The 22,274-nt window shown below is 37.3% G+C and overlaps 1 protein-coding gene across 1 annotated transcript in view; it reads right to left on the minus strand.

Moving 5' to 3' along the window:
* The window catches only part of DMC1 (DNA meiotic recombinase 1), a 35,446-nt gene that overhangs the window by 10,533 nt on the left and 2,639 nt on the right, over window positions 1-22,274 (minus strand). Inside the window, exons 3-12 of the mRNA XM_069581634.1 lie at window positions 22,168-22,212; window positions 20,989-21,135; window positions 19,159-19,241; window positions 13,166-13,218; window positions 11,625-11,666; window positions 10,364-10,436; window positions 5,873-5,964; window positions 5,390-5,463; window positions 5,150-5,264; window positions 4,738-4,798 (exon numbers count right to left, since the gene is read on the minus strand). Of these exons, the coding sequence (XP_069437735.1) occupies window positions 4,738-4,798; window positions 5,150-5,264; window positions 5,390-5,463; window positions 5,873-5,964; window positions 10,364-10,436; window positions 11,625-11,666; window positions 13,166-13,218; window positions 19,159-19,241; window positions 20,989-21,135; window positions 22,168-22,212 (785 nt within the window). The remainder of the gene's footprint in view (window positions 1-4,737; window positions 4,799-5,149; window positions 5,265-5,389; window positions 5,464-5,872; window positions 5,965-10,363; window positions 10,437-11,624; window positions 11,667-13,165; window positions 13,219-19,158; window positions 19,242-20,988; window positions 21,136-22,167; window positions 22,213-22,274) is intronic.

Consider the following 22,274-nt stretch of genomic DNA (forward strand, 5'->3'; position numbering starts at 1 on the left):
TTGAGATTAGAGAAAGATAAAGAGAGAAGAGTACTGCCAAAAGAGTGGAATTTTGGCAAAAAAAAAAAAAAAAAAAGATGGCTTCAAAAAATACAGTATGTGTAAGAAGTTTTGTTAAATAACCCCACCCACTATTTCCTCTCAAACTATGCAGAAAAATCTACACATTTTTAAAAATTTTGAAGACAGAATTCTGGGTTTTGGGTGGTGAGATGGGGAGAAATGTGGCAATATTTTGAGACTGGCTTCATAGAGAAGGGAAGTCTAGGAGGTGAGCTAGGGCTTCCTTGGTAGCTCAGCTGGTAAAGAATCTACCTATAGTGCAGGAGACCCAGATTCAATTCCTGGGTTGGGAAGATCCCTTGGAGAAGGGATGGGCTATCCACTCCAGTATTCTTGGGCTTCCCTGGTGGCTCAGACAGTAAAGATTCCGTCTGCAGTGCGGGAGACCTGGGTTTGATCCCTGGGTTGGGAAGATCCCCTGGGGGAGGGCATGGCAACCCACTCCAGTATTCTTGCCTGGAGAACCCCCATGGACAGAGGAGCCTGGTGGGCCACAGTCCACGGGGTCACAAAGAGATGGACATGACTGAGGGACTAAGCACAGCACAGTAGGTGAGCTTTGAAGGGGTGATATGAGAATTACATGAGATGATAAGTGAAAGCATCTGGCACATGGTAAGCAACCAATAAATATAAGCGCTCTTAATTTCAAATAATTTAAATGTTGCACAAGGTCAGCATGCTAGTGATCTTGGCTTAATGTTTTTTCTCTACCATACTGCTTCTTCAGTTCAGTTCAGTCCCTCAGTCGTGTCCGACTCCTTGCGACCCCACGAACCGCAGCACACCAGGCTTCTCTGTCCATCACTAACTCCCGGAGTCCACCCAAACCCATGTCCATTGAGTCAGTGATGCCATCCAACCATCTCATCCTCTGTCATCCCCTTCTCCTCCTGCCCTCAATAATTTATACTAATGATGTAGAATCAGTAAGTGACATCCTTAAAGAGTAAACTGCACATTTACCGGACTAAAAACATTCTAAGATGACTTTTTGTTTTAGGGAAACAAATACACAAATGAAGTAGGGGGACATCAAGGTCTTATTTGTTGCTTATCTGATTATTTGCTGTGGTATGGAGCTTCACAGGCTGATACTTTGACTATTTCCAGGCCTTTATCAACTGGATCATTCTAGTCCTAAAATCTGCATCTGTGAGCCTTATCTAGGAATTACTGCTCTGTTGTATCATATGGCAGCTCCTCGCCTCTGTAATTTTGTTCCTTTTTAATACGATGTGCCATAGAGTATAATGCATGGGATATAAGCCTCAATTATTGTCAATGTACTTGGCGACTCATACCAATTATAGTGATATTTCTCTGACAGGCTCCAGGAGAGCTGCAGCTTGGAGTTCCTTAATACTGAGAAACAAAGATATTTTCTTTATGGAAAGTATTCTAATAGCATTTGGAATTCTTTAGTTTAAAATTTCTTTTTTAATTCAGTTGTGGCAATTTATGTGCTTTACAGCACATGCATTTAATTTATATTGTCATAATATTAATACATTTTAGAATATACTAATTACAATGAAACTTGTTTCTGTATAACCCAGCCAGGTGGAGGAGATGCTATTTCAAAACAGATTCACCAAGCAAAAATATGAGCCTTTGTTACTTTCTTTGGCTCTTTACCTAGCTTCCTTCATTACATATCTCCTCTGCTCTCTGACTCTTCAATTATCTTCTTTCTGTCACCTCTTTATTTTTCTCTTACTGGAGTCAATTCAAAATGATTTGATTCTCTTTGAAACTTTTTACAAATATAAGAAAAAGAATCCTATCTGACCTAATTTCCACAGACTTCTTTTGCCTTCTAACTCTAGATCGACAGTTTTGGCCTCTTCAATGTTCCCTCCCAACACCTGAAGAAAGAACATTGCTCTTTAACTTGCACTGTTTTATTTGAATGCAACCCACTTCCTCCCTCTGAGCCAATGAGTCATTTTCTCTTTTTAAAGTGAGCCTTAAAAATCTTCCATTTCTCTTCAGCTTAAAATTATTCTTTTTGTGAAGTACTTCATGTCCTGTGTATGAAAGACACCACATAACACAGAGATTGCCCTAACCATTCAAGGACTACAGACTTTGCATGACATATCAAGACTTGAAAATTTAAATTAAATGGACATCATGTATTTTGTTTTTCCCTAATGGAGGCAAGGCAGATAGTCTCCTTTGTTCACTAGTGAATTCCCAGAATCTTGTTACATAGTATATTTTCAATAAATATATATTGAATGAATAAATAATTTCTCTCGCCCCAGTCATTTTAACATGCTTGGACTTTCCTGGTGGTCCAGTGGTTAGGACTCCACACATCCACTGCAGGGGGCTCAGGTTCAGTCCCTTGTTAGGGCGCCAAGACCCCACATGCCTCAAGGTGAGGCCAAAAAGAATGACCAAACCAAAAAATAACCATGTGCTTAAAACCTTTCATGTAGTTAAAACTTTTCACACTGGAATCTCTTGTAATTAAGTAGAAAATAAAAATGGTACTGAAAAGTGAGAGCTATATCAAACTGCAGAAGATGCAGCAATAATCTTAGGATGAGTTCAGAAAATGCCTAAAGAGAGATACATTCATTTCAGAACAATTTTCAGAATTTACAATATTATATCAAATATCTTCTCATATATATCAATGATTGATTTATCTGCTAACAAGTGACATACTGACTCAGTTTTAAAGTAACAGAACTTTGTACTGCAGCCATCACAGTAATAACTGATTTAAACAGAATCTCCAATAGGGACTTCTCTGGTGGTCCAGTGGCTAGGACTCTGTGCTCTTAACTCAGAGAGCCTGGGTTTGATCTCTGATTAAGGAACCAGATCCCATATGTTGCAACTAAGAGCTCACACGCCCAGTGAAGATGGAAGATCCTGTGTGCCTCAACTAAGAGCCAGTGCAGCCAATCAATCAATAAATAATTAAAAACAAAAGAATCTCCAATAGATGCTAAAATCAATGGGTGCAAAACATGACACTTATGTAAGTCACAAAGTATCACCCCAGAAATTACTTATTAATTACCAAGGGGAAAAGGTTTTTTACAATGGAGAAATCTGGTGAACACATGTTAATAACATGATCAAACTTAACATTAGTAATAATGGGACAAACTGAAAGAGTGTGCCTCTTGATATGATATATGGAAAAGTGATATATAACATCACTTTTATAGTTTTCCTGCCAAATGTGTTTAACGTTTTAAATAATGAGAAAAAAATAAACTCCACATTGAGAGACATTCTGAAAAACAATTGGCCTGTGCTCTTCAAAAATGTCACATGCTCCCAATGCAGGCAGCATGGACTTGATGACCCTGTGTACCGCATGGTGCAACAAAAACATCAATGTCACAAAAAACAAAGGTTGAGGAGTTGTTCTGATTAATGGAAACTAAAGAGACATGACAAGTACATGGAATGCATGTTCCTTCAAACTATACAGGCTATTATTGGAACAACTGGAGACACTTGAACATAACTGTACATTAGACAACTAGTACACCAGTATTAAATTAGCACCCTGACTGTGCTAATTATGTTGTAGTTATGTACAGGAATGTTCTTCTTCTTAGAAGAGATATGCTGAAATTTAAGAAGTGAGGTGTCATGATGTCTGCAAATAATTCTCAATAATTCAGGGAAAAAAACTCTCAAAGGTTTCACAGAACATATACATACATATATAAGCCTGTGTACGTATGCAGTATATAGAGAGATTTTACATACACATGCACACACACAAACACATATGTTAACAACTGATGAACCTAGGCAAATGATATTACTTGTGTATTTATTGTGCTAGTCTTGCAACTTTTCTCTGGCTAAAAATTATTATAAATAAAAAGCCATTGAAAAGATCTTTAAAAAAGCAATACATAGATTCAGGGTTATTTGGATTGCTTATCCAGATACATACTGCTCAAAATTTTTGATGGTGGCAACTAACCTTTCTTAGAATTCTGTTTCACTAGACTACTTTCACTCTCCTTATCTTTCTATTCACTGCCATCTTTCAAGAATAGTCATCAATATGTAAGTTATGTGCACAATACGTCAACAAAAAATGAATATTTCTAACATGGACTAGCATGGACTGAAATTCTGTTTCCTCAAATAGGAGACTTCTCTCCTAGGACTTCTTACAAATATACCCCATGTATATCCTGTAAAGAGCCTGCTTTTCTGTTTTCAGGCTAAAAGCTTATCGGTGCAACAAAAACCATTCATGTATTTTTGGTGAGAGAAGTCTCCACATCACTTCCTGCACATAATAAATGTCACCTCCCCCCCTGTAAGAAACCATTCATGTATCTTGTATATAAGTTTTTATTTCCAAGATTTTTTTTATTGTTCTCCAATATCCTTTAAATCTTAGACAAAAAAAAACCCAAATATCTCTGAAAATAGTTAAAATATTGCTTTGTTTTACAAAGAACTAGAGACAAATAGATCTGGATACCAAATAAGTGATATTTGCAATTATGAAGTGATATGCACCGTGTAAAACATGATTTGTGACAGATTTGTGCCCATATCAAGACTGGTAATTTTGGAATTATTTCCTATTCTACACTCTAAACCCTTTTTTTCCCCCACTTTAACGCTTCTAATATTAACTTTTGTGAAATACAAAAGCAGAATATTGGGGCTTACGTCATAGTTGCTCCTGGGTCAGCAGTCATTTGATTGGTCACAAACACAGCTACATTATATTCTGCATCAAGAAATAAAATTAAGAAACTAAGAGAATGGCAATATAAATATTAAAAGTTTATTGCTTAGATTTCAGAGTTTAGAAACTCTGTGCCATGAATTTCTTTGATAAACAAGATTACATTCCTGTTTTTTCACTGTTAACACAAAGTTATTGTTATATTATTTAGGTACCTTATTGTTTTAGAATCAGTATTTCTGGTTTCAAAAAAGTGTTGTATCCCCATGAAGGAAATTTTATCTTTTAAAAAACAGATTGTCTCCTGACATTATTCTGAGCTTCTCTGCAAAGCTTATTCAGCAAATAGTCACAGATGCTATTCTAATATCACCGTTTATTTTAAACATCTACCTTCTGAGATTTTTTGGAGTCGTGACAACATCTGGGCCAGTTTTTGCTGCCGTTCAGCCAACTCCCCACGACCGCTGAAATCCACTCGGAAAAGTGCCATTATTGAATCAATGATCTGTGCAAAATTAATGTAAAAATAAATAATGCATTTGGAAATGGAAGTTAATTTGAACTAAAATCAACAGAAGAAAGATAATATGCTAAATAGCTGCAGATTGAACAGTATTTAAAAGCTTGTACCAGTAGCTTAAAGATGCCAGCTTCTTCATGGAACTTTGCTGCTACATAATCAAGTAGCTCCATCTGATGTTCACCTGATGGGAAATGCAGTGGGAAAATGTTATAAAAGCTAGAAGAAGCGGAGACTAAGATCATGTTTGTCCTTGGAACTCAGCAAAAGAGAACCCCTGAAGGATTTCTTTTTTTTTTTTTTTAGGATTTCTTAATTATTACTTTATTAAATATGGTAGCATACATACCAAATGATACCTTATCCAAAAGAATGTTACTCTCCATTTCAAAGACAAAGAATAAGAAATAATTTGAGAGCATTTCAATGTCTAAGGACTTAGATAATAAAATCTGTGGACTGACTAAATAAATCTGGAGAGAAGTAAAATAGAAAGAGAAAAGAATAATGTTAAAATAAAGTATCGTTCAAATAATACATCAAAGCTGCCAATCTTAAAACAGCCTAAGCATCCAATTGCATGGGGTTCTTACTAGTATATGCACGTGCATAAAGTACATTGTCCAGAACTGCATTATGGTCTACATTGAAGCGATCAGCAATGTCCCGAAGGCGATCTGGACGGCTGGAGTACGCCAGATTAAGGATTCAATAAATCAATTCCAAAAAGTTTAGACAACAACTACAAACAATAATGCTCTAAGTAAATGAGAGGCAAAACGCTCTACCTGCATAGGTATTCTGAGGATGCTAATAATCACCTAAAATCTATATCAGACTTTATTTTACCTAAGTGCCTTAATTAGGTAGTAATAACAGTGATAGAAATAATGAGACAGTAATGAATTTAAATATTAAATTATCTAATCTAAACAACAACCTTGGAAGTGAGTTGTTATGGCCTATATTACATTTTACAAATAAGGACATTGACAGAGATTAGGCAAATGACTCAGAGGTAAGCAGCAAATCAGTTATAAGAGAAAAACTAGAAATTAAGATTTGTGAACCTTTTTTGTTCTCAGTTCTATAAAAATAGATCTCTTCTATGAAGATAATATCACTGAATTATAATTCAAGTCACTTCAAAGTGAATTAATTCACTCATGTTCCTCACTTGTTCAACACGCAACAGTTTAATATACCACTAATCACATGTTGCCAATAAATGATAAATTTGACTACATGAACCAAAGGATCAAAAAAGTCACTTTAAGGGTACATACAGAAAGGAATTATCATCATATAGTTTTTCATTTATTTTGGGTTTAAAATCCACTTTCTTCTAAAGGAGTTGTAATAGCATTCTGAAATTAGTAAATTCATAGAGGGGACAAATTCGGTGTACCTGGAAAGGTATTCTGGAAGATGTTAATATTCACTTATATCTATCTAGACTATAAAGAGTATTAATAAACATCTTTTTAGGTCTTTGGTGATCCCAATATTTTCTAAAATGACATAAGATAAAATGCATGTCCATGGACTCATTTCACTTTGTTTACAGTATCTGTGTTAATACTGATCATACTATGCTGTGCTGTACTTAGTCGCTCAGTCATGTCTGACTCTTTGTAACACCATGGACTGCAGCCTGCCAGCCTCCTCTGTTCATGGGGATTCTCCAGGCAAGAATACTGGAGTGGGTTGCCATGCCCTCCTCCAGGGGATCTTCCCAACTCAAGGATCAAACCCAGGTCTCCTGCATTACACACAGTTTCTTTACCGTCTGAACCACTAGGGAAGCCCAAAAATACTGGAGTGGGCAGCTTATCCCTTTCTCCAGGGGACCTTCCCTACCCAGAGATCGAACTGTGGTCTCCTGCATTCTAGGTAGATTCTTTACCAGGTGAGCTACCAGGGAAGTATAAACCAGGGACCATTTATAACCTTATTTGTTGACACTTGGAACTAGTCCAGTAAATGCTGAACTGTCTTTAGCATTTCCCAGTCATGCTGCTGCTGCTGCTGCTAAGTCGCTTCAGTCGTGTCCGACTCTGTGTGATCCCATAGACGGCAGCCCGCCAGGCTCCCCTGTCCCTGGGATTCTCCAGGCAAGAACACTGGAGTGGGTTGCCATTTCCTTCTCCTATGCATGAAAGTGAAAAGTGAAAGTGAAGTCGCTCAGTTGTGTCCGACCCTCAGTGACCCCATGGACTGTAGCCTTCCAGGCTCCTCCATCCATGGGATTTTCCAGACAAGAGTACTGGAGTGGGGTGCCATTGCCTTCTCCATCCCAGTCATCCTACAGCACTATATATGTTTTCTTCAGAGCTACAGTGACAGCCACTAAAATCTTCTACTGCTGCTGAGTATACTCAGATGTTACTGATAGACAAGTCAAAGAAGACAAGGAATTGAAAGAGATAAATAAATTTTTTTTCACTATGTCAGTTTTTATAAAACCAGGTAACTATATAATCAGGAATGTAAAGTTGGGCTTACACTAAAAGGAAGTTCAAGCCAATTTACAAATGTTTTTTAGCAGATCAGCAAATGGAATTACCAGCATATAAACCAATTACCAGTGCAAGGCACTATGGAGGATTTAAGGAGTCATAAGATAATTTATGCCATAAGTAAGTGTAAAATATAATTATGTAGGCAAAATATAAGCACATAAAAAGAAAAATATCAAGATAGAGCAGTATACATGCAAGAGACACTGAAAGAATGAGAACATTTCACTTGCGCCCTTGCACATCCTTGTTCCCCTGCATTCCCTCTTACACATGGCTCTTAGCTGTTTCTACCATTCTGGATAAAATCCAAATTGCCAAATAGTAGCAGATATTCTTCAAGAACAATTCCTCCCTCTCAAAGAACCATATTTAATCAACTATTTCTGAAACTAGCTGAACTCCAGCTGAGCAATTCTTGCTTCAGTCCTATTGTTAAAAGCAATGTCTTCTGAGCCTGATAGCTCCTCAAACTATCGTTATTTCTTCTTCTATTTATTGGTTAATTACACACTACATCAATTCCTTACTGTTTATTTGCAACAAGTTTCCATCATCTTTCTTTACTGCAAATGGTCTCTTGGACTCCTAATTGCAAATCTCAGTGATCTTTCTCAGTTTACACCCTCTCTCTGTATGGAACCCCTTTTCTTTTAAAAAAATATTTTTTTTGGCTTCATGGTGTCCTAGTTGTGGCAGGCAGGTTCTTTTGTTGTGTCGAGGGCTTAGTTGCCCAGGACATGTGGGATCTTAGTTCTCTGACCAGGGATGGAACCCACATCCTCTGCCTTGAAAGGCAGATTCTTAACCACTGGACCACTGGGGAAGTCCCAATCCTTTTTTGAAACTTTCCTTATGCTTGGCATCCACCACCAGATTACTTCGTCTATCCCCTCTTCCTAGACATACGCATGCCCCAAAGTTATGCTCTCCATTCTCTTTCTGTAAACTCTCTTGCTTTTCCCTGGCCATCCCATCCATATCAAGCTGAGTCCAACATTTTCAACTGCCATATGAATGTCTTTCTGTACCTCATACTCAACATATTAAAATGAAACATCATTTTTTCCTTTGAAACATGAGCTTCTGAATTCCGTCATCATTACTCTGAGTATGCAGACAAACCTATGAATGGTTTCCCAAACCTCTCTTCCCTTTGTCGATCAAGTACAGTCATCAAATCTCATTATTTGCCTAGAATACTGCAAAAGTATCCAATTTACACCCATCATCCAGCTTTAGGGCCCTTCATGTCTAACAGCCACATTTCCAGCCTTGCATTCTGAAATAACTTGATACTTCAACAAAACTGCAATTCTTTTTGTTACCCAAATAGGTTCTTTTCTTTTTCCTTTCGTATTTTTTTTCAGTTCAGACCTTTCCTTTATTTGAGACCATGACTTTAAATGAGTCAACAATCTTCTAATTATTAATCTAAATCTTTGGAGAAGTAGGAGGATTAAAAAACAAATAAGATATAATTTCCTCTCATGTATTTGTTTTGTTAATTTTATACCAAACCCATTTGGAGAAGTGAAATCTTTTTAAATAAAACATGATTTGATCATAGAAAAAAAAGCATGGTTACCAAAAAGGAAAAAGCAGTGGGGAGGGATAAATTAGGAGTTTGGAATTAACATATATATGCTATATAAAACAACAAGGACCTACTGCCTACTGTATAGCACAGGGAACTATATTCAGTATTTTATAATAACCTATAAGGGAAAAGAATCTGAAAAAGAACATATATATATATATATATATATATATACACACACACACACACACACACACACACATAAGGGCTTCCCTGGTGGCTCAGACAGTAAAGAATCTGTCTAGGTTTGATCCCTGGGTTGGGAAAACCCCTGAAGAAGGGAATGGCTACCCACTCCAGTATTCTTGCCTGGAAAACTCCATGGACAGAGGAGCCTGGCAGGCTACAGTCCATGGAATCACAAAGAATCGGACACAACTAAGTGATTAACACACACACATGTATACATATGTATGTATACGGTCTTCCCTGGTGGCTCAGAGGTAAAGAATCCACTTGCTAATGTGGGAGATGCAAGTTCGATCCCTGGGCTGGAAAGATCCCCTGGTAAAGGAAATGGCAAGCCACTCCAGGATTCTTACCTGGGAAAGCCCATGGGCATAGGAGCCTGGTGGGCTATAAACCATGGGGTCACAAGAGTTGGACACAACTTAGTGACTAAACAATCACAACAATATACATGTGTGTATATATACATGTGTGTGTGTGTGTGTGTGTATACCTATATATATATAACTGCGTCACTTTCCTGTATACCTGAAATTAACATGACATTGTAAATCAACTCTATGTCAATAAAAATAAATACACAATTCTTAAAAAGATTTAAGAAGGAAAAAGTGATTTGAGAACTCAACTAGCAACTGTTTTCCCTTGTTTTTTTTTCATTATTATTGGTTTACAGGATAGTTATAAAAATGACACATTTCAAACAAATTCTCTTTTATAGTAATAGTACTATATCACACTATTATGTTTGCAATTTGCATAAATAAAAGGGTTACAAAGTATTTTCTGTATCGATGAAAATAATCTTTCCTCCTGAGTAGCCACCTGCTCCTGGAAGTTGAGCTGTCACTAGGAAGCAATTAAAAATTAATTAATATTAACAAGAGTGAATAAACTCTGTACAAATGGATATACAAATTAACATGGGATTTATTCTGGTTGCAACTCTCTAGCCATCTAGCAAATAATAGTTCTAAATAGCATGTTATGTTTTTATATTACTAACCAGTGGCAAAATTATAAGTATTCTTCCAGCATAACAATAATTCAGCAAAGAATGTTAGTATCTTTCACAATGGGAGATATTCATGAAATTTAGTTCTCCTAAAGAACAGAAGTAGAATAACAAGGTCCTAATGTATAGCACAGGAAACTATATTTAACATCCTGCAATAAACCATAACAGAAAAGAAGATATATATGTGCATAAATGAGTCATTTTGCTGTACAGCAGAGATTGGCACAACATAGTAAATCAACCATATTTTGATAAAATTTTTTTTAAAAAGAACAGAGGGAGAATTTAAATTTTACTTTCCTCCTATAAGAAATAATCACAAATACAATTTATGCTATGCAACTCATTTAAGTAACTTTTCAATTAATGTATGCATTAATTTTAAATGTATTTTCTTTATATGTAGTATTAACACTAAGGAATTATTTTACATTAAGCACACACATTATTTCATTTATTTTTCAAAACAATCCTAAAATGGCCCTATCATTATTCCTATTTTACTGATGGGAAAAATCTGAAAGGTGAAGCAACTTAACCAAGGTCATGCAGCTATTAAGGGTAGACCTATTTGTATTCCAGAATCCCCTTACTAAACACTTACCCATGTTCCTCCTACTTAGGTCTAAGAAATGCAATACAATGACTTTATGTAAAAGGAGATATTTTTGCTTATTTTAAGTCTTTTTTAGTTCCACCCTTACTCTATGGAAAGTAAGGAATTCTAAAGCCTCAATAGATTCTGTGATATTCTTATAAACATGATATACAAAAGACAGAATAAGAAAAACCGAGGCCATGAACAAATACCTCTCTCCACCAATACATTCATATATCCATTTACCTCCTCCCTGTTTCCATTCAGTCGTTCAGAGTGCGGTACATGCAACATGACCTCATGTATCACACATTTACAGACCAGCTCTGGTATTTGTATAACCGTGGGGAGTTAAGTAATCTCTCTGAGTTTTAGTTTCCTTGCAAGTTTGTTCAGATTACATGAGATTATATATCCTTACCACAGAGGGTATGAGAGAGTTGGGTTTTTCCAGTTCGAAATTCTGTGAAACATAGGGAAAAAAATAGTTAATAGTTAGATTATTTTCATAAAGACTAGATATGGTCTCAGAGTATGGTTTCCTTTTCCAACTGTCAATCTCACACACGAAGTGCCTCTATGTCATGAATGGATTCTGCATATATGAATACCAGTAATAAAAAGAACTTTTTAAAGGTTTTCTTTTTCAGAACTGTCCTTTAGATGATAGTAAAACCCAAATTTTTCTTAGGAATAATCATATAAATGAAAGTGTCAGGCTCCACCACAGGAAAGAGACCCTGGAGTTTTCCCACTGATCAGAGTGAGTGAGTGAGTGAAGTCGCTCAGTTGTGTCCGACTCTTTGTGATCCCACGCTTCTCTGTCCATGGGATTCTCCAGGCAAGAATACTGGAGTGGGTTGCCATTTCCTTCTCCAGGGGATCTGCCCAACCCAGGGATCGAACCCAGGTCTCCCACATTGCAGGCAGAAGCTTTAACCTCTGAGCCAGACTTGCCTCCAACCTCAAATTGGTGGTATCTCCTAGCTACCAACAAAAGCAAATACTCTCTAGAGAAAAACATCCCCACTATACCAATTTAGGCCTATTGAACTTCAACAGATTAAAATCAAGAAATATGTTCACAAATATCAATAAACACACAAGAAGGTAAGTCATTCAAATGGGTTTCCCAGGTGGCTCAGTGCTAAAGAATCTGCCTGCAATGCAGGAAATGCAGTTCAATCCCTGGCTGGGGAAGATCCCTCGGAGAAGGAAATGGTAATCATTCCAGTATTCTTGCCTGCAAACGCCCAAGGACAGAGGAGCCTGGAGAGTTATATAGTCCTTGGGGTTGCAAAGAGTCGGACATGATTTAGCGACCAAACAACAAGCCATTAAGACTGGAAGTCAACAGAAATAAACAAAGATTTATTTCTCCAAGTCAGCAGAAACATCAACACTGAACAAACAAACAAAAAAACAGATTTGGTTCTCTCAGGACTGAAAATAATGGAACTGTCAGGAGCAGTACATAAAATAGCTATGCATGGATTTTTTTCTTTTTGGCTGCACCACGAGGCTTGTGGGATTATAGTTCCCCAAGCAGGGATCAAACTCAGCCCCTAGCAGTGAGAATGCAGTCCTGACCTCTGGACTGCCAGGGAATTTCCAACTTTTTTTTAAATAAAGGATACAACAAAAAGAAAAATCTATTCTCTGTGTTCCTGAAATATGTATTTCTTAAAAATATTAATAAGATCAGTCTCATTATACAACTACTTTCTGAAGGTATGAGAGGAAAAAAATTTCTTCTATAGGAATCAGAGATGAAAAGATGAAAATGTCAATAAAACTCATCCGTTGATGTTGGAAAATATTTTAATTGTAGCCCAGAAAGATCTTGCATTATGATAACTGATATTTCATCATAAGTTCCAAAATAGATATAATTTATCATTGATATGGCTGTGTATACATACATATATTTTTCATATAACAAAATATTAAGCTTTTACCTACCTCCAAAAGCTTCTGTGATTGCCATGCTTTCAATTCCACCTCCTAGCAACTTACTAGAAATAGAAAGTAAGCTTCAGTAACAGGAACAGAAATAGAAATATCAAGAAAGGAGAAAGTGCTAATATCATTGGTATTATTTCTATCTATGTACTGATGCGAAGAACCAACTCATTGGAAAAGACCCTGATGCTGGGAAAGATTAAAGGTGGGAGGAGAAGGGGATGACAGAGGATGAGATGGTTGGATGGCATCACTGACTCGATGGACATGAGTTTGAGTAGGCTCTGGGAGTTGGTGATGGACAGGGAAGCCTGGCGTGCTGCAGTCCATGGGGTTCCAAAGAGTCGGACACGACTGAGAGACTGAACTGAACTGATCTATGTATCTTTCTATCTATCCAAGATAAACACACATTCTTGGCTGAACAAATGGCTTCCCACCTGCTTAGATCACAGGTTATACTGTGCATGGGTAGGGGGATCAAGAAAACAATCTATAAGTCCTGCTGTTCCCACTCCTGTCTACCAATAGGAAATGAGCTATGCAGGCCTTATATTTCATTATTCTTTAGAATTGAACTGAGGTTTGAATAAATGGTTTTAGTTATTAATTGGGTTTTTCATACTGTGCTGGGACTGTGTTTCTAAAAATCAACCAAATATCCAAATTTTTTAAAGTACTGAGAAACATGAAAAATAGATATTAGGAGAATCCAGTGATTGTCACCATGATTGACATATCTCACACAAGCCAAATTCTATGAAGAATATGTCAGAATAGAAAATATTCAAAGATGTGATAGGTACTGCTAGCAGTTAGAAAAAGAACTGTCAGGTTTTGACAGCATGTACTTAATTGGTAACTCAGTGATTTAGTGCATTTGATATATATTCTTGATATGAAAAGGCCTAAAGTTAAACAATCTCATTCATTCATTTAATACAACAATATTAACTATAGTAATTGCCCTAAGATCTGGTAGGAGCACTTTAAAAATCTTTGTAGTTTGTATTAGCATGACTTTTGGGACATGGTCACAGATCAGACAGAGCTCTAAGAGATGCGGATAATTTAACAGATGTACATTTAACATAGTTTGAGAGTAACTTACATGTAAATTGAAGCAATGTTGGAAGTTGGCCACAAATTTAGTGAGAGCTGTGGACTTCAATGAGAAAAAGAAAAAAATCTAGATACTGACCCACATAAACTGAATCTAAAGGACATGCTGGAGAGACCACTCCATTTGAAAGGCATATTTAGAGATTCTATATTTAGAATTTATTTAGATTTTTATTTAGAGATTCTATAAGTCTACCAATTATTAAAGGAAGTTTTACTTGTCCTGATTTTTCATCTTCAGAAAAACCACCTAAAACTTTGCTTAGAGAAATTTTAAAGAAATGGCTATAGCCCTGGAAAATCCAAGACAAGATTTCTGGTGGATATTCTGAAAAAATGAACCCCCAATTCAACTGAAAGTGTACCCCAAATTGCTTGGGTTAGCATAACTGTTCCCTTGGGAAACTGAAGAAAATTTAGTATTAGGAATAGAAATAGTGCCTTCAAATCTTGAAAGATTTTAAAATAGAGACAAAACCAAACTCATAAATTACTATTTTCATATTAATTTTGGGAATAAATTGTGCATATTTGGTACTTGAAAACTCTCATAGTTTGAGAATTTGACATTTTTATAACATAACATATTAGCCTGTAATTGATTAAATGATATAAAGCTGCAGTTTCTAAGTTGGTAGCTAACTTTATACACAGTATTTGAACGTTTCAGAGTGTCTAAGGCTCACTATACTTATAAGTGTAATTTATTAAATTTATAGGGGCTTCCCTGGTGGCTCAGATCATAAAGAATCTGCCCGCAATGCATTAAATTTATAAGACATTCAAGTAATTGAAAAGATTTTAGTAATTATACAAGCAAAATTCTGAGGAGAAATATAATTAATTTATAAATATAGGTTAAAATATTCAAGGAAATTTGGTTAACCATATTAGAAAAGTTCCTTAAAATTTGTCAAATTTATAAATGGGCTTGCAGCTTAAGAAAAAATATATTAAGTAATAATATATACTGCTTCTGCTGCTGCTTAGTCGCTTTAGCTGTGTCCGACTTTGTGTGACCCTATGGACTGCAGCCTGCCAGGCTCCTCTGTCCATGGGATTCCCTAGGCAAGAGTACTAGAGAATGCCCTCCTCCAGGGGATCTTCCTGACCCAGGGATCGAATCCAGGTCTCCTGCATTGCAGCAGGCAGAGTCTTTACCACTGAGCCACAAAGGAAGCCCCGATAATATATAAATAATAATGTATATTACTTAATAATATATAAGTAATATATAGAGTAATAATTTCTCCAAATTTTAAATTTTTTATTTATTTGTTTGTTTGTTCTGGCTGTGCTGGGTCTTTGTCACTGCATGTGGGCTTTCTCTAGTTGCAGTGAGTGGGACTACTCTAGCATTTTTGGAGCTCTGGCTTCTCATTGCAGTGGCTTTCTTGTTGCAAAGCTTTGGCTCTAGAGCATGTAGACTCGGCAGTTGTGGCGCATGGACTTTGCTGACCTGTGTCATACAGGATCTTCCTGGTCCAGGGATCAAACCCGTGTCTGCTGCACTGGTAGGCAGGTTTCTTAACCACTGGGCCACCAAGGAAGTCCAGCCAGATGATTCTTAAACTATGATGTGGTAGAACAACTGGAGAATATCAAGTCATCATTTGAATCAAATTATTTTGATCAACCTGATTTTGACCAATTTGTCTTTTTAAAAAAATATTTATTTATTTTGGTTGTGTTGGGTCTTAGCTGTGGCACGTGGGCTCTTCTCACAGTACACAGGCATCATGTGGGATCTTGGTTCTCCAACCAGGGACCAAACCCATGTCCCCTGCTTTGGAAGTTGTATTCTTAACCCTGGACCACCAGGAAAGTACCTGACCAATTAGTCTTGGAGCAAGATTTCCCAAAGACTCTTCTTTAGCTGTTATTTGAACAAAAGGTTCTGTGATTTTAAAAATTTGAGGCAATGCTAGGTTAAACAGGTGTTTTACTTCACTGTAGGAATTCAGACCCTTTAATAAAATGTATAAATCTCCGAGAAATACAGTTTATTGCACTTCCCCAACATATTTTACTATTTGCTTGTTCAGTCAATTAGTTATTTCACAAATATTTACTGAACATCTAGTTTGTGCCAGAGATTGCTTTGTGCACTTGGAGTAATGTGTGTATGTGCTCAGAGCTCAGCTGTGTCTAACTGGAGTAAAGCAGTGAACAAAAGAGACAGAGCCATCACTTTGTGGAGCTTACATTCTAATGAGAAAACAGACGATAAACAAAAGTAAGCAAAATATGTGGTATGTCAGATGTTATTAGATGGTATGAATAAAAATTAGATCTGGAAAGGGGATAAAAGGTGCAGAGGATGAGGGTAGGAAGTTTTCAAATAAATTTTCAAAGAAAATGATCACAGAAGGCCCTAGTGAGACATGGACATTTTAGCAAAGACCTGAAAAATCTGACAGCAAGCCATGTACATAATGAGGAAAGAGTGTTCCAGGCAGAGGGAATGCTAAGTGCAAACACCCTGAGGTGGGAGTGTGTCTGCCATTTTCTAGGAATAGCAAAAAAAATAGCACTGTTGGTACACAGTAAACCAGAAGACAAATAAGAGCTTAGATTTGAGATTAGAAAGGATTTTTGGCTTCTGCTGAGTGAGCCTGGGGAGTCATTATGGTGTTTTGGACAGAAGAGTATTATGATCTGATCTGTGTTTTAAAAACATTATTCAGAGGCTTCCTTGATGGTTCAGTGGTGAAGAATCCTCCTGCCAATGCAGGAGACATGGACGGGTTCAATCCGTGGTCCAGGAAGATCCCACATGCCACGGAGCAACTAAGCCCTGGTGCCACAACTGTCGAGCCTACGCTCTAGATCCCTGGAAGCGCAACTACTGAGCCCAGTGCCACCACTACTGAAGCCCATGAGCCCTAGAGCCTGGGCTCTGCAGCAAGAAAGACCACCGTAATGAGAAGCCTGTGCACTGCGATGAAGAGTAGCCCCTGCTCCCAGCAACTAGAGAAAAGCCCGCCCAGCAATGAAGACCCAGCACAGCCAAAAATAAATAAATAAAATTATAAAAAGTTTATCCTGCCATCTATGTGCAGAATAAATGGTAGGGGCAAGGTCTAAAGGAAGGAAGCTAGTTAGAAGTTATTATCAATAATCCAGAAGAGATATTAATAGGTGGTTTAGACCAGTGAGGTAACAAAGGAGAAGGTTGTGAGAAGTAATTAAATTCACATTTTTTTCTCCCTCTCTGTACACACATAGATACAAGTAGGAAAAATATACATATACACTTTGTATTATGAAAAATTTCAAACATAAACAAAAGTAGACAAAAACATTATAACAATGAACCATCATGTACCTTATCCCTCAGCTTCAACAGTTATCAACCATGAACTCATGGCCAAAATTTTTTCCATAAAAACTGCCAACCACTTCCCTCCCTTTTCATATTACTTTAAGCAGATATTAGGCAACATCAATTCATCCTAAATATTTCAGTAGGTATCTCTACAAGATGAAGACTCTTATTTTTTTAATATAACTGCATTACCATATCACATCTAAAAAATTAGTAATTCCTTAATATCAACTATCTAGTAAGTGTTCAGTTTTCAGTATCATATGTCTTAATTCCTGTAGTGTGTTTGAATTAGGATCCAAAATAATATCTACATATTGAGATTAAGTGACATGTCTTTCAAATGCCTTTTAATCTCTAGGTCTTCTCCCTGACTCCACCTCTTTTCTATTCTTTATAATTTATTTGTTGAAGAAACTGGTTGGTTTATTCTAAATACATTTGAGACAGAGCAGACAGGATTTGTTAATAGATTAGAGTTAGCGTGTGAGGGGTAAAAAAAGCACCAAGGATGACACTAAGGTTTCAGAGCTGAGGATTAGGAAAGAGATCTGAGCTGAGGGAGATTTTAGGAGGAGCAAATCTGGGGCAAATTATAGAAATTTGGTTTTGGACCTGTGACGTCTGAGTTGCCTAGCAAACATTCAAATGGGGAGGCATATGTGACTATGAAGCTCTTTCTTTTCTTGGAGTTTTTGTGAGGTCAAGGTTTTGAGGAAGTATTGAGTATTTGAGGAATACTTTGAGGAAATACTGCTTTGTTCAAATTGCTCTTAGAAACTTCTCTAACTTATGAAATAGTAATTCTGCCTACTAAGGCAGGGGAAAAAAAAACACACTGTAGTCAACTTGCATTGGGAAGATGGGGACTATGTCTTGGGAATCATAAGATGGTAAAAAAATAAAGGTAGGGAGGAGTTAAAACTGCTGATGCTGAAAAGCAAAAACAACATTGGATTATTTCTTCTAAAATATTCACTCTAACAACTAAATTTTTAAAAATATCTCTTTGGTTGTGTCAGGTCTCAATTGCAGCATGCAGGATCTTTGATCCTCAATGGAGCATGCAGGTTCTTTTAATTGGTTGCAGCATATGGGATCTAATTCCCTGAGGAGGGGTGGAACCTGAGCCCCTGGCTCCCCTGCATTGGGAGTTCGCAGTCTTAGCCACTGGACCACCAGAGGAGTCCCTAACAACTGATTTTTAAGGAAAACCAAAAGTGAAATGGAATTTCCTTGATCAACGGAGAATAAAAAGGAAATGAAAAGTTAAACTGATTTCTTTAATGGCTTATTGATTAATACAGACTGATTCAGAAACTACTTATACTTTGGGTCTGAATTTCTTGTAAGAAAGGTAATCCCATTTTTACAAGCAGTCTAAAATTTATTTGCTTCAGTTGCCGTCTGAGGGAAAAAAATTCTGCAAAGTAAGAAGCTATTTCTATTGTTATTTATAGTCAAAATAACAACTCAGATAGAGAAAAGAAATGTAGTATTCCAAAGACTGTGCTTAGTGGTTATAAAAAATATGAGTACATACTCAAATTCCTGGCTCCCAGTGGTGATATGGAAAACCATCTTCCTCTTCTCACTATACTCAAATGCAGTCAAGAATCCTGGTTCCTACAGAAAGACAAAAGGAAAGGTTAAAAAAAGATATAAGATGAATATCTTAATTTCAAATGCTGCCAAAAACTATATACTTGATTCTCAGTCATCATTTGCTATTAGCTACAGTTCATTTGTCTTTGAAGGCAGCACAAGATCATGGTTAAGAACACAGGCTCTAGAGCCACCTTACCAAGGTTCAAACTACGTCTCTAATACTTATTAGTTGTGTGATGTGTGGTAAACTACTTAATCATGCTGTACTTTGGCTTCCTCTTTTGGGTCAAATGGGATAATAACAGTGTCTCTCTCATAGGGAAGCTGTAAAGGTTAAATGAGATACGTTTATGGCATAAAGCAGACTCGTACTTTACTAAGTGATTCAGTTGATTTCATTCAATGAGGCTGGCCCTCTGTGTTCTTTATTAGCCACTCCAGATCATTCTGATACATACCACTGTACTATGAAATTAACTTTGTCTCTGTCTCTCCCTCTATATCTCAATCTCTTTCTCTAAGAAAAAAGTTTCAGTTAAGAGAGGATTAGACTGTTGGTGCATTAGTGGGTACACAAGAAGGAGAAAGATTCTTCTCTTTGGTAATATAATTACTTTCCAAAGGAAAGAAGACTAATGCCTTGAGCTATAAAGGTGCAGTTTAAATCCCAAACCCTGGGTACTGCACTAGGGCTTCATTAGACACCCTGGCAGTTACGGAACTGCCCTGTGGGTATACAGCCCAAGAGTACTCAAAACATAGAGCAACTGAGTTGTGTTCAGACCAGTTCAGTTGTATCGTCTCCAGGTTCAGGGCCACACTGACACTTGCATCTGGAAGGAAACAGTTGACTGTTGGTGAAGAGAGTTTCTAGGGCTTGGTAATAATGAGACTCTCTTATACACAAGTAGAAAAGGAGAAGCCTGCTCTTCTGCAAAGAGAGGCTTTGGCCTTTCTGCACATTCCTATTCCCAGAGGTGCTGCCTCCAGTGGCCCCCAAAAGAGCTACACAAAAACCTGGGTCAAAGGCATGTGCTTTTGCTTGGAGCCTATCGGCGGCATAGGTCTCTTATGGTCTATGGACCCAGGTACAAAGTACAGGTTTCACTTAGCTTTATGCTCAGGTGCCTCAATGAGCACATTCTTGATCCTATCTATCTTAATTGCACAAATGCAGACCCAGCCACTGTTGGTCTTTTTCAAATACAATGTTCTCTTATCAAATGCCTATAACAGGAGAGAGCAATTTCTTTGGTGCTGAGTGCTTCACAACAGCCATATATACAATGTTTGAGGAGATAGGACAAAAAAATAAGGAGTAGGAAGGTAAAAAAATATGAAAAAGAGGGAATTCCTGGTATTCCAGTGGTTGGGATGTGGTACTCTCACTGCTGGGAGCCTGGGTTTGATCCCAGGTCATGGAACTAAGATCTTGCAAGCAGCACATCCTAGACAAAAAAAGAAAAGAAGGAAAGGCAGAGGCACAGAAAAGGAAAAAGTGATATAAAAGGAGACAAAAATAAAAGGTTTTGTAAAAAATGATTGCCTTCATAGTTTTCTTGGTCTCTTAACCTCTGTCTCATTTTTTTCAGAAATTATTGCTTTGAAACTTACATGATGAAAAGTTAACATGGGGTATATAATATATGGTGATCCACAGGAACTCACAGTTCTCACAATAGTTTCTAGTGTACATAATGAGAAAGGCTACAGAGATTCCCAGGGCCCATTTAAGCTAAAACAACAAAGAATGGATTTTGCTTACAATAAGCTTGTTGGCTGCTTCTTTAATCTTGTCCACTTTTGCTTCTGAGAGTCCTTTGACATTGCATAGGGCTCTTCTTGTTGTCATCTGTATCCCTTTGATGGTACAGATGCCTACTGACTTCAGTTTCTTAATGTCAGCCACATTCTGTAAGTAAAAGAATGGGTGCAGCAGATTGAGAAAATGCCAGCCTGAAAGGCTCCCATACTATGTCATGTGCTTTCATGTCCATCTACTTCCATTATGATGCCAATTTTACACAAGCAGCCAGGTGGAACCCACCCACCATGTAGCCAAATGTTCTGGAAATATCTCAGTAGAACATACCCAGCATGCTGCCAAATGTTCTGGCTGTGCCCTGATTTCCCAAGAATGTTAGTGAGACCATGGCAATGTAACAAGGAATTCAAAAGAAGAGTCTGTTGGTAGAAAAGCTAACAAATTTATCACACATTCACCCCCTCAGTTCAGCTCCTTCTTTCTACAGAACTTCATTACCAGTATGTTCTTTAAAAATCTTTTAAGATTTTTTTCTTTACCCTTGGGGAATGCAAATAACTACATAACCAAAAAACCAGCATTTTCTCTTGCTCCAACTTTCTAAATTCAACTGAAAGAGAGTAAATGTGAGGGCTTCAAAGGGTGGCATCAAAGAAGTTTTACTGTCAACTGATTGCTACTGAAACTCATCTAGCTTGTTACTTAAAGCCTGGATTTCTGTCACCACTGACTTGATGGACGTGAGTCTGAGAGAACTCTGGGAGTTGGTGATGGACAGGGAGGCCTGGCGTGCTGTGGTTCATGGAGTCGCAAAGAGTCAGACACAACTGAGCGACTGAACTGAACTGAACTGTATTTATTCTAATCACATGACACAGAAAGTAAATTTTCAGTAGATAGCTCTGAATGCCTTCCGTTGGACCAGTGGTTCTCAACTGTGGGCAGTTTTGCCCCCTGGGGACATCTAAAAATGTCTAGAGAAATTTTTGGTTGTCACAACCAGAGGGTTGCTGCTGGCATAGAGTAAGTGTTTAGGAATCAGGGGTGCTACTAAACACCCTACAATACACAGGACAGCCGCCTCAACAAGAAAGAATTGCCTGGTCCCAAATGCCAATAGAGTCAAGGCTGAGAAACTCTCAAAGGGACAATTTCATAGAGTCTTGAAAAAATACTTACAATTCCATGTTTTTGTAACAGGTCAATGTCTTGAAACAAAGATTCCTAAAGGAGATGGAACAGGAGAAAAAGAGTGTTCATTCTTCATATCCAACTGTTTCACATAT

Source organism: Ovis canadensis, chromosome 3 (assembly GCF_042477335.2).
Source record: "Ovis canadensis isolate MfBH-ARS-UI-01 breed Bighorn chromosome 3, ARS-UI_OviCan_v2, whole genome shotgun sequence".
NCBI classification, from domain to species: domain Eukaryota; kingdom Metazoa; phylum Chordata; class Mammalia; order Artiodactyla; family Bovidae; genus Ovis; species Ovis canadensis.